General features: G+C 35.2%; 2 protein-coding genes across 12 annotated transcripts in view; one reads left to right on the top strand and one right to left on the bottom strand.

Annotated features, from left to right (window-relative positions):
* UGP2 (UDP-glucose pyrophosphorylase 2) overlaps window positions 1-2047 on the top strand; it is a 55439-nt gene extending 53392 nt beyond the window's left edge. For all 5 annotated transcript variants that reach the window (XM_033407219.2, XM_049696412.1, XM_033407220.2 and 2 more), the window contains exons 9-10: window positions 365-469; window positions 1590-2047. In XM_033407219.2, coding sequence (XP_033263110.2) covers window positions 365-469; window positions 1590-1697 — 213 coding nt within the window. In that variant the 3' untranslated portion in view covers window positions 1698-2047. The remainder of the gene's footprint in view (window positions 1-364; window positions 470-1589) is intronic.
* VPS54 (VPS54 subunit of GARP complex) overlaps window positions 1-12238 on the bottom strand; it is a 105963-nt gene that overhangs the window by 8903 nt on the left and 84822 nt on the right. For 4 of the 7 annotated variants that reach the window (XM_033407214.2, XM_033407213.2, XM_033407216.2 and 1 more), the window contains exons 21-24: window positions 10005-10112; window positions 7988-8082; window positions 3957-4058; window positions 729-2620 (exon numbers count right to left, since the gene is read on the bottom strand). In XM_033407214.2, coding sequence (XP_033263105.1) covers window positions 2548-2620; window positions 3957-4058; window positions 7988-8082; window positions 10005-10112 — 378 coding nt within the window. In that variant the 3' untranslated portion in view covers window positions 729-2547. Of the gene's footprint in view, window positions 1-728; window positions 2621-2649; window positions 4059-7987; window positions 8083-10004; window positions 10113-12238 lie in introns of those variants that run through there. The other 3 variants (XM_004280632.4, XM_004280633.4, XR_004477361.2) reach the window with 2 other exon arrangements.

The following is a 12238-nucleotide window of genomic DNA, read 5'->3' as shown; positions in this document are numbered from 1 at the left end:
GATGATCTCTTTTTTCCAACTAACTCCAGATTATGTGAACCACTCATCTGGCTCTTAGCGTGTTGGTTGTTTATCTTTTTATTTAATTACTGTTATTTTAAATGTCTGATCTACTCAGCTGTAGTGTAAATTGCTTGATTGTAGGGACAATGTTCATATCTCCTGGTCTCTCCTGCACAGGATATGTAAATTCTCACTGCACGCACAGTGAGTGCTTAATAAACAGGGTTCCTCCCGTAGAAGGCCTGAGCTTGGACATAAATAGAATGTTTTACAGTTCAAGCAAACTATCTTGTTAATTTAATCCCTGTTTTTCTGTTAACCCATTTTTGAAACAGTTTTTATGTTTACATTTTTCCTTCAGGTTCAGGATTATCTAAGGAGATTTGAAAGTATACCAGATATGCTTGAATTGGATCACCTCACAGTTTCAGGAGATGTAACATTTGGCAAGAATGTTTCATTAAAGGTGTGTGGTTACGATGAAAATTACAGTTCTTATAGCTTTACAAGACAGGTTTCATTTTCTAGTCCTAAATTTACCTTTAAGGAATACTTCCTAGGTTGTACCAGATTGTTTATAAGATATGCATTTTAAAAATGAAATAGCTTACTACAATATTTAGTATTAATACTGTTTTCCATAAATATACAACATAGTTAAAATATAATTGTGTATAGGCATTTTGTGGAGTATAGCATTCAAATGGAAAGCAAACACTATTAAATAATTGAATTGGTACTATTTTATTGAAATATGACAATATTTAAAATAGAATCACTGATAAATTAGCATTAGTTAACTAAAAGATGACTATTTGAATCTGAATGAAAGTAGAAAAAAATGACAGCTTCATTTATACTGATTATAATCTATTCTTGTTAATCTGTTGTTATCAGTATGATGTTCATTCACATTACTGTAGTGCTTGGATATTTTGATGAGTATCATTCCAGCCTAGCATAAGAAATAGGAAGGACTATGGGTATGAGTATTAAAGCTCAGAACCAAAGATTCAACAGTTTTTTCCTAATCAAATATTTTTTAAAACTTCCATACCTAGATTTCAGGTGTTCTTCCTATTAAAGCTACTTACAGATCTTGGGAAAAAAACAAAACAACATATATATAATTATTGCTGATACTGCTTCATCTAAACAGTTTTACTTAAGACATGAAATATAAATCATTGAACTGTTTTCAAAAAAAACCAAAAAACAAAAAAACCCACACCTGTATGTAAATATAAACCAAGCACCTTTCAGTTTACGAAGGTAGATAATGCTGGTGGCCTTGCAAGTAGTTCTTGGAAAGGGCCCGCTATTCTGTGGCGCTGGCCTGCTTCCCACTGCTAGATTCCTTGCCTCCTTATCAGAGATGGTACCACAGCTACCGCCAGTATTGTGACAGGACACATTACAGTTTTCCTTAATGTGTTATTTGTTTTTCATGTGTAATATTGTTTATAAATACACTTACTCCATTGTAGGTGAAGTTCTACATAAACTTGATAATTGTAGGAAAATCAATTGCATTTTCAGCTGCACTTGCAAGTATACTCTTGTTTTTTGTTTTTCCTGTCACTTAGGGAACGGTTATCATCATCGCAAATCATGGTGACCGAATTGACATCCCACCTGGAGCAGTATTAGAGAACAAGATTGTATCTGGGAACCTTCGTATCTTGGACCACTGAATGAAAAATATTGTGCACTTTATACTAATTATGGGTTAAACAGTTTCTTACAATGAAATGTTCTCGAGGATTATAAAATAGGCAGGTACTTTACTATGTTACTGTATCATGCAGTGTTAATTTTTAAGTTGAGTTTTCTGCGGTATGCTTTTAGTCTGTGAAAAGCACAGGTGGAAGCAGTACTTTTCTTTTTGAAGAAGATCCTGAAAGTTAAATTCATCTTAAAGTGCAATATTGTTTAATCTTAAAACTGGGGTAGCTCTGCTGGAAAATCTTTTAACAGAGGCCTCAGTGATGGTCACTTTGAACTGTTTGTGGTTTTAAAAATAAAGCTGTGAAGCAATCATGTATACACTTATACTTTTCAATGCTAACTTTATGAAATGGTGAAGAAAAATGGTTTACTCTTGCTAAACAGTTACTCTGTCAGTTGGAAGACTCGCTCTTGGAACACTGAAGTACTCACTAGCCAGTTACCTAACAAATCCAGTTTTTGCATTTCTGAGAATCTTAACCACATCATTATTTCCACAGGAATTAAACTTGAAGGTATTTAATATCTTTCATCCAGTTCTAAAGCTGGGATGCCTGCCATGCTCTCCATAGACTCTCCATTTATTGAAACAAAGTGGTGTTTCTTTTCCCAGCTGAAGGGGGTGGGGTGGGTAGAGGTAGGGCATTTCTTTCACATCCTTGTTCTCTAGTATAGCGGGGTGGGGTATAACGTTATAAAAAGTTACCTTTCCTTGAAGCTTCACTTGTTGAAGCTTGCTTGTTGTTACTGAAAAATGTTCTTGAATAACCCAAATCAGGTCTGCTGGTAGTTTGAATTTCAGCTTTTCTCTAAGAATCAATTAATTACATTTTCCAATTCTTCCATACGTGTTTTTGAGTAAGCTGCCTGTTTAATAAGTTTACTGTTACTATAAAAAAAAAAAGTTGTCTTTTAAAGTCTGGTAATTCTTTACAGCTTTATTTTAGACAGACAGTTTAAGAACCAATGACATACCTCTGTAATAATGATAAAGGAAAGAATTCCTCTTAGGAAAACAAAGAGCACAAAATAAGACTATTTCATTGTACATAATCACCACAAGGTTAGGCACTCTGACAGGGTTAGGCAAGATTCCTGGTGTGAAGTGAGGCACAGGCACTTTCATTTATAGAGTGCTGCTGATTCTAATTTTGAAGGTAGGTGTTATAAAAGTCTTTTTAAATAACTTACTCATCACCTTATATTTCTGGCCGCAACACAGCAGCCTATATTTTAACAGTTCTGTTTCTCCCTGGTCTTTGTTCATACACACATTGAAAGTTACTTACAAATAAGAACCCAAGGCAGGGGACATACTTCAATGTTATGAGGAGATCTCATTTTAACATTTAGATAAGTAGGCAGAATATAAGAAAATGTATTCTTACCTCTGCTAGAAATAAAAAGGAAAAACACCCCAACCCTGCATAGATACTTTTATAAAAATACAGCTGTTAAACTGCAGGCTTTCATACACCACATCTGAAAAGTATTTAAATTAGTAGTTGCATAAATGAACACCAAAATCTTACTCTTTAATTATTACTTATCAGTCTTTCAAGTATTTAGACTATTCTGGAAGGCTTTACGCAGTTGACATACAGTGGTGATGATGATAGATTAAATATGTGACACACAAAGCCTGAAACTTGACATTGGTCACTAAAACAAAAACTGAATTCCTAAATCCAAGCAATCAAAAGATGTTTATTTTTATAGAAAGATCTGTAAAAAAATAATTTTTCAAACAGCTTTACTTTCATAGAGAAAACTTTCTACAGAGGTTGAGTAAGATTTTAATATTTTAAATTGTACCATCATTAAATAAGGTGGGACACCATATGAATTTCATTGCACTGGAAGAAATGCAAAGCATTTTTTAATATAAAGTATACAGAGCATTCTAGTCAGCTACAGCTGTGTTACAGCTATGTGTTCTTTTGGATTTGGTCCAAAGAAACCTGAGTCTGTTGCCAGAGAGAATGAAAAATATTATAGACACCTGATCAGTTACTCCTCACTGAAGGAAGCACACAAATGGCATTCCTTGTAGATCCCAGTGAATCCCAGTTTCCCAACACTGATACTTTCCCTTTCCCCTTCCCCAACCCCAGTTCACTTTGGGTTCCAGGTTCAGTTCTTGAATCACAGGCATCCATATTTTCATCACAAACATACACATCCCATGGTAAAATGAACTACCTAGTTTTCCAGTATGTCATCACCTTTTCTGTTCCCAGATCTCGGCCATATTTAGGTCCAAATCTTTAAGGCCTTTTAAGGCTTGAAGATTTCCAGTGTAAAAAGCTACATCTGCTGTGACCAACCTAAACATTGGAAAGAAAATTATTTTTAATCTCATGTTTTCTTTTCAAATAAAGTAGCAATGCTCACAGAGTAATCTGAGTCCTATCCTAGCTGCTAGACTATGATTTAAAATTTGGACCAAATGTCAATATATTTCTCTCAGCATGATTCCTACTATCTTATAGTTAGATCATTTAATGTTCTCTCTCTTTCAACAGTGTTGTTTTGAAAAGGAATAAACCAATGCAGGTTGGACTGTTTCATAATTAATTCTGCCCAATAAAATAAATTTATCTTAGAACAGTATGAAATAGAGAAAAATAACAAGTTAAACTTTTTTGTTTTTGATCAGCTGTCACTAGAATAGAGTATACATGTATATGACTGTTGAACTCAAGGAAAAGACAGACAAGGTTTCCTGAATGCCATCCTAAGAAGTTAAATGAAGGCTGGGACTCATGTGTTAAGTACTGCTGGATACAAAACTTGCTATTGACAATGTAACAATACTTGACAAAAAGAATTATACTTTTAAGTATTTAGCTGTCACATTAATCCCTATCCTTGAAAAAACACTCCTGGAAAGAATGCTCAGATGATAAACAGATACCAAAGCTCCACACACAAAAAGTAGGGACTGGTCTGATTAGACGTGTACGTTGACAGATTTGGCCCATGGAGAAACAAATAGGAGATCTTGATTTAGTAGTTTGTAAAAGAAGAGGAAATGCAGCTTTGATACTTTAAAGAGCATGTAAGTTCTGGATTGCTGGACCACAAGGGGGCAAAGGTATTTTAAGCACCCTTAATATATGTATGAGTCTAATTTATAAATACATTCATACTTATGTACTTAATGTTTCAGCTTTTGTCACATGGCAGAATTCAGTAAGGACCATATTTTTGTTTGAAACTCATCTGGGTCAAGGTGCTTTAAAATCCATAAAAAGTCTAAATTAGTAAGTATGCTGAAACTGACAGCAATGGCTCAAAAAAGAACAAAGTCTTAAGGCAAGACTCCCACATGAAAAATTAAACGAAATTAACAGAAATCTCCATTTTAAAATATCAAGTCAACTATTTACAGTCTATACAAGACAGTACATAGAAAATATATGTTTTACATCAAAGTTGGAAATATTTGATAAAAGAACGTAAAAGAAAAGCAGATATTTGCAATATATATAACCAATGAAGGATCAGTTTGAGGTCATATGCAAAAATCTAAAATCAGCAAGAAAAAGATAATACCCAAGATAAAAAATGGGTGAAGAATATGAAAAGTCACAGATGAGAACACCTGAATGACAAATACATGAAAAGATGACAAACATTAGGAAATGCAAATCAAAACAAAATACCACTGTATCCCATTAGACTGGCAACAATTTAAAAAATCTAACAGCAAATGTTGGCAAGATGTGGAATAAAGGTGGGCATATAAACTTGGTATAGCCACTTTGGAGAAAATTCTGGCAAAACCTAGTAGAGTGAAAATGTACATGTGATCCACTTCTATGTACCTACCCTAAAGAAATGATCACACCATTACACATGTATAAGGAAAGATCTTCACTGTGGCATGATTGTAATGGAAGAAAGTAATGACCTAAAATCGATCACCAGGTGAAATGGAAACATTAAATATGGTTGATTCATGTGGGAGAATGCAATAAAGCAATCAAAAATGGACAATTTCTATATATCAACATAAACAATGTTGAGTGGAAAAAAGCAAGCAGCATATGTACAATATACCATGTAAGTAAATTAAATTCATAAAACAGCTCCACATTTTTTTTTTTTGATAAAGAGACAATAAATGAGAAGGACTTAAAGGATATAGACCAGATTTACTAGAAACATTGCCTAAGGGCTGGAGGAAAGAGAAAAGGACTGGAGATGGGGTCAAGGGGTACTTAAGCTCCATTTGGAATGCCATTTTTAAAAAAAATGATGAACATTTTTTTTTACAAGTGAAAATGACAAATGTTAATAATGATCAATTCTAAGTAACAGGAATATAAATATTCTCCATATGTCTATTTTAAAAATATCTTAAAATAGAGAAAAAAATCACATTAAAAAAAAGTGCAGGACGGGGGAGAAGAAGGAATAGGGAGCAACTGCTTAATGGGTCTGGGATTTCCTCTTGTGGTAGTAAAATGTTTGGAACTAGACAGGGCTGGCAGTTGCACCCAGGTGGTGGCTGCGAAGGCACTAAGGACCACTGAATGGTTAACTATAAAATGGTTTTTATGTTATGTGAATTTCACCTCGAAAAAAAAAAAGGTAAAATTTTAGAGCCATTTCAGGAACAAAAGTTCCTTTTAAGCAGGTAGTTTATTATGTCTTTGGCTAGAGTCTAGAGAGAAATTTTCAGGGAATTCTATCTTTCAAGTGATCGCTCAAAGACATAGTCTGACTTACACAGTATTAGTGTCTTTAAAAGTATGTGACAACAAAGATCTCTAAGGTGGTACCAACCCCCAAATAGCTTTATTAACAGAAAATAATAGGTGATGAATTAACTTGGATGCTTCAGAACTACTGGTCTGAGAAAAACCAACCTGCGAGATTTAGTTACGTGAATAAAAGTAGAAAAGTATGAGTGTAATGGGCCTTTAATTAGCTTTTTATGAATAGTTTCTGAGAGGTATTTGATATTTGTTATACTGTCTTTGAACTTTTCTGTGGCTTTGAAATTTCTGAAAATAAATCTTTAAAAAAAAAAAAAGAACCAGGTAATAATCAAAAGAGAATCAGATTTTTGCATAAAACTCTTAAATTCAGCCTGGCTGACAAATTCAGCAGTTTGAAGCTTCCAAATTGTTTTGTGCAAAATCAATTCATTGTACTCTCCAACAACACAGGTTTGAACTGCGTGGGTTCACTTATACGCAGATTTTTAAAAACAGTAAATACTAGAGCATTACATGATCTGCAGCTGGTTGAATCTGTGGATGTGGAATTGTTGATACAGAGGAGCCCTGTATATGGAGGGCCAGCTCCCTAAGTTATACTCAGATTGTCAACTGCTGGAGGGTCGGCACCTCCAACCCCCACCCCATCCCCCTCTTGCTCAAGGGCCAGCTGTACTTCTTTTCTTTTTAAGGGTAGGGCCAACTTCTGACTCCAAAAGATGTTTTTTATATTTGTTCCTATAAGTTTGAAACTTAAGCCTAAAATTCCTTTAAAAGGGAACACAATATTCTATTCTTAAAAATCCATGGAACAGGTAACACACTACAGAAATCATATAAAGGTGTACCTACATGATCAGCGCTTTGCACTTTGTATAATCTTTAAATCCATATCTTTATCTACATTGCTCTTAACAAAAATTCTGTGACAGGACTTTTTATCATCCCTATTTTAAAATCTAAGAATATTAAGACCCAGGGTAAGTGATTTGCCCAGTTATAGAGCTAGTAAGTGGCAGAACTTAACCCGTTTTCTGATTCTAAATCTATTTCGCCAATAATACATATAATTTGTTCAACGGCTTACAATAAAATATGTATACACTTATTTTTTGTAACCCTGTGAAGGAATTAAGGCAGATTTTATGGTTCTCATTTGATAAATAAGGCACAAAGGTTAAGTGACTTTCTCACAGTCATACAAAGTAGGACTTTGAGTTCTGTCTGGATAGGTGAAGACTACTGGGTGACTTAAGGAGGTGCTACTAATGTACACTGCCTCAAAATGGACATATAAGGTCAGTTAACTAATTCACCATCTATAAAACACTTTAACACAGATAGATAGATATAGATATAGATATAGATATACATCACCTCCACAGAGGGAAAAAAAGGCAAAAGTCTGCTGATTTTACAGTCTGGGGCCCTGGCAAGATTATAGTGGAAAAGGACAGCATAATGAATAAAAACCAATCTAACAGTTCAATATGGGAGTACGGGGTAAAAACATATTGAAAACATACCCATTTTGAGGTCCTCCATCATTTATCACATTTAAGTGAGACAATTGCTTTTTCAAGTGGAGTTTGTAACTTGCATTAATTCTTAAAAATAACATCTGGAAAAGAAATAAAACTCAGTTTCTTAAAGCTCTATTGACATAGAAGACGTAAGTAAGTAATCACTATTATTTGCAGAAAAATTTAAAAAACCTTTTGCTTTGGCATATACTTTTAAAATGCTCCTCTGAAAGTATTTAATTTCTATTTCAGTATAGTTTGTCTCCTTAGTTGGATAAAAGCTCTTTTTGCTCTTTTCAGTAGTACTTATTTTAGTGATATGACTTATCACTGCCTTTTGCCCCTTAATAGAAATCCTCTGGCATGTGTAAATGGGATCAACCATACAGGTGAAAAGAATAAAAAGAGACGGAGAATTCTGCAATGTATCGATATTAACTAGGAACTTGATAGAGAAAAAAGTCACAATGGTAAAGGCAAGGCTACCGTTATCCTTCACAATTACTTGGAAGTATTTCATTGCTTCACATGCAGATTTTTAATGCAATACTTCTTTGGGAAATGCCTGACCTGAAATTATATACAATTAATCTATGGAAACAATTTTGTGAAATATATTTCCCATGGGAAAAAATATATAAAGTCATCTATGGAAAAGTTTTATGGAATTACTCGTACTCAAGTGACAATAATGACATAAATCTATAATTTGTGCCCAGCTTGACAAGAGTTCCCTTTAAATGATGATGCAGATAAAAATACATGAAATACCTATATACCCAGCTCCTGGACCTGGCTAAGCCTTGTTCTAGAATTAGAACTCAAATGGCAAATCCAGAAGGTCAGAATGTCAGAGGTGGGGGATCTTACATGTGGAATGAAAAGGATGGCTTGGCTAGGAAGACTGAGAAAGGAAGAAGAGACCCTAGTGGGTGCTCCACATCTCAAGCCTCCTCCTCAGTCCTCAGAGAGCCCCAAAGGCGCTGGATGATATTTAATCATAAAGATGGTATGATTAATGAAAACTTAGGGAAACATGAAAAAATGGTAATAGCTAGTATAGGATGGAAGTCTGAGGTGGCATGGGAAAGGAGACCAGCAGGCGCAAGAGCAGGGAAGAGACACTGAAAAAGCTACTCTCTGCTCCCAAATACCATTTCCAAGCACTCAACCAATTCAAGACAAACTGAAATATTGATAAGAAACTTGTCTAAATAGCAAAAATCCCAGTGAAAACTAAGATCATTAGTCATGTAACAACTAGTTTTGTACTAATTATAACATATCATTCTACAATTAGACTTGAATGAGATCACCTGGTATAAAGGGAACAAACTAAGGTGGGTAAAGAAGACCAGAAGAAAAGAAGTACTGGAAACTTTAAAGTACTAGGCGAGGGAATCGAGGGAAGTCACAGGTAGGAATGTCACCGAAAAGTGAAGAGAACTCTGGTAATAGTGTAGGGAAGACAGTAGAGACAGAGGGTGGATACTTCAAAAGTAAGAGGTGCCAAAGACTACCCATTTTGCTATTTTTCCTGATCTGTGCCTACTACACATCACTTATGCTGATCTAACAAATATTAATGTTAAGGCATATTGATTGAGTTACTTTATATGTCATCTCATTATTAAGTCCATCACTAATTCCTCCCCTATCCAATTTGGATTATAATCACAGTGAGTAACATATTCTACTATTCACTGATAAATGCTAATCCTGATTTTCAAACTAATAATGTAATAAATGATGTCAGTAGAATCTGGGACCTCTGATGACCCAATGAACAAATGAAAATCTGCTTTTTAGAATGGCTGACTACACAGCAAAGCTACTATTGCTCTGGCCTGTCAGGGCAAGGAGCACTTTGAAATCAAGTCAATATAACAACTGGAAAAAATAACAATAATCATACTGGAATACGAACTAAGCTTAACTGTGCCAAAAGTACATAATAAAAACACTCCAATTCTGCATGCATATTATGTTATATATAATAGTTTTAGGAATTACTACTTACTTGTGTTTGTTCTTCTGGAAGGAGATCAAATATAGCTTCATGCATTTTTGCCATTTGCTTACAAATATTCCTGAAACAGGCAGAAGGAACGGGAGCTTTCACTTCATACTGGCAGGGAAAAATAATGAGAATTATATTCATGTCCTCTGGATTGCATATTGTCCCCACTGTTCCCTAAAACATATTTTCTGCCCCTACACATCTAACTCTTCAACTGTGATCTGTGCTACTCATGCAAATCTCAAAAACTTTTCATTAAAAAGCTTAATCTATTTTGAGAGAACCAGCATAATATAGTGCCTAAGAACATAGGTGGCTTCCCTTCTTAAGATGGACTGCTTGGGTTCAAATCCCAACTCTTAAAATTCTTAGCTATGTGAGATGGGGTGAGTTACTTCTCTATATTGGGTGAGATATTTCTCTATATCTCAAAGGGCATGCTGGGAGGATTTTAAAAGATGGCTCATAAGAACTCAAACCAGTGCTTGATACCAAGTAGGTACTCAAAAAATGTTAGCTACTATTGTGGCTTAATATACGATAATGAATCATTAAAGTAGGCCCTCCAAATTAACAGATTATTTTTTAAACATGATTTTAAGAATGTGTTCAACATGATCATATCTGAAATCAATATAACTGGTAGAATTAAAATGTTCTTTTTCTTGGTAGGTGGGCCAATATAGTAATCATATTTACCCTAAGGTTAAGAGAAGACTTTTTCAGGCTTCCCTGGTGGCACACTGGTTAAGACTCCGCCTGCCAATGCAGGGGACACAGGTTCGAGCCCTGGCCCGGGAAGATCCCACATGCCATGGAGCAGCCTGTGCACCACAACTACTGAGCCTGCGCTCTAGAGTCCATGAGCCACAACTACTGAAGCCCGCACGCCTAGAGCCCATGCCCGGCAATAAGAGGAGCCACCACAATGAGAAGCCCGTGCACCGCAACGAAGAGTAGCCCCTGCTCGCCACAACTAGAGAAAGCCTGAGCGTAGCAATGAAGACCCAATGTAGCCAAAAATAATAAATAAAATAAATAAATTTAAAATAGTAATAATAATAATAAAGAGAAGACTTTTTCAATGATCTATACGGAAAACTTTAAATTAGGTAAATTCACTTACTGTTCTTACATCTGGAACAGTATACTGATATGATTTAGATAATCACCTTTTAGCCCACATTTTAGAATTCACAGCTTAAATTATATATCATTTACATTTATAAGACAAATTTGGGCTAAATAATTATATTTTAGATGCACTAATCTTATATAGTTTATTAAAATGATGAGTTCCAATATACTGCTGCAGCAGAACCATGTGGAAGTCACCGTGTGACTGGACCAAGCAAAGTCGTGACCACTCAAGGGTGTGTCTCTCTTCAGCTTAGAGTTATATCAAACATCCCCTTATCCTTTTTATTAATAACAGCTTTCACCCCTTTAAAGTGTACAATTAACTTTTTTTAGTAAACTCTTATACAACCATCACAACTAATTCCCAAACATTTTCATCACCCCAAGAAGAAACCCCATACCCATTAGCAGGCACACCCCGTTCCCCCCTCCCCTCAGCCCCTGGCAACTACTACTCTCTAGAAATGGAATCATACAATCTGTGGCTTTTTGTGACTGGCTTCTTTCACTTAGCGTGCTTTCAAGGTTCATCCATGTTGCAGCATGTGTCAGTACCTCATCTTTTTTATGGCTGCATGATATTCCATTGCATGAATATACCATAGTTTATCCAATCAGCAATTAACGGACATTTGGGTTATTTCTACTTTTTGGCTATTATGAATAATAATGCCATGAACATTCATGTACAGATTTCTGTGTAGACAAATGTTATCAATTCTCTTGGGTATATACCCAGAAGTGGAATTACTGGATCATATGGTAACTCCATGTTCAACCTTTTGAGGAAATGTCAAAATGTTTTCCACAGTGGCTGTACCACTTTACAATCCCACCCAGCAGCCTATAAGGGTTCCAATTTCTCCATATCCTCACCAACACTTGTTATTGTCTTTTTTATTTTAGTATCCTACTGTGGTAATATCCCCTTATCTTAACTGTCCCCCTGTCCTGGGTTGAATAATATCTTCTCCAAATTCATGTTCACTTAGAGCTTCATAAGGTCATAGTGGATTAGAGTGGGTCCTAAATCCACTGACTGGTGTTTTTATAAAAGAAAGGAGAGGGAAATTTAGACACAGAGACACACAGAG

This window comes from Orcinus orca, chromosome 13 (assembly GCF_937001465.1).
Source record: "Orcinus orca chromosome 13, mOrcOrc1.1, whole genome shotgun sequence".
NCBI lineage: Eukaryota > Metazoa > Chordata > Mammalia > Artiodactyla > Delphinidae > Orcinus > Orcinus orca.
Note: the sequence above shows the minus strand (reverse complement) of the source record. Positions and strands in the feature narration are given on the sequence as shown.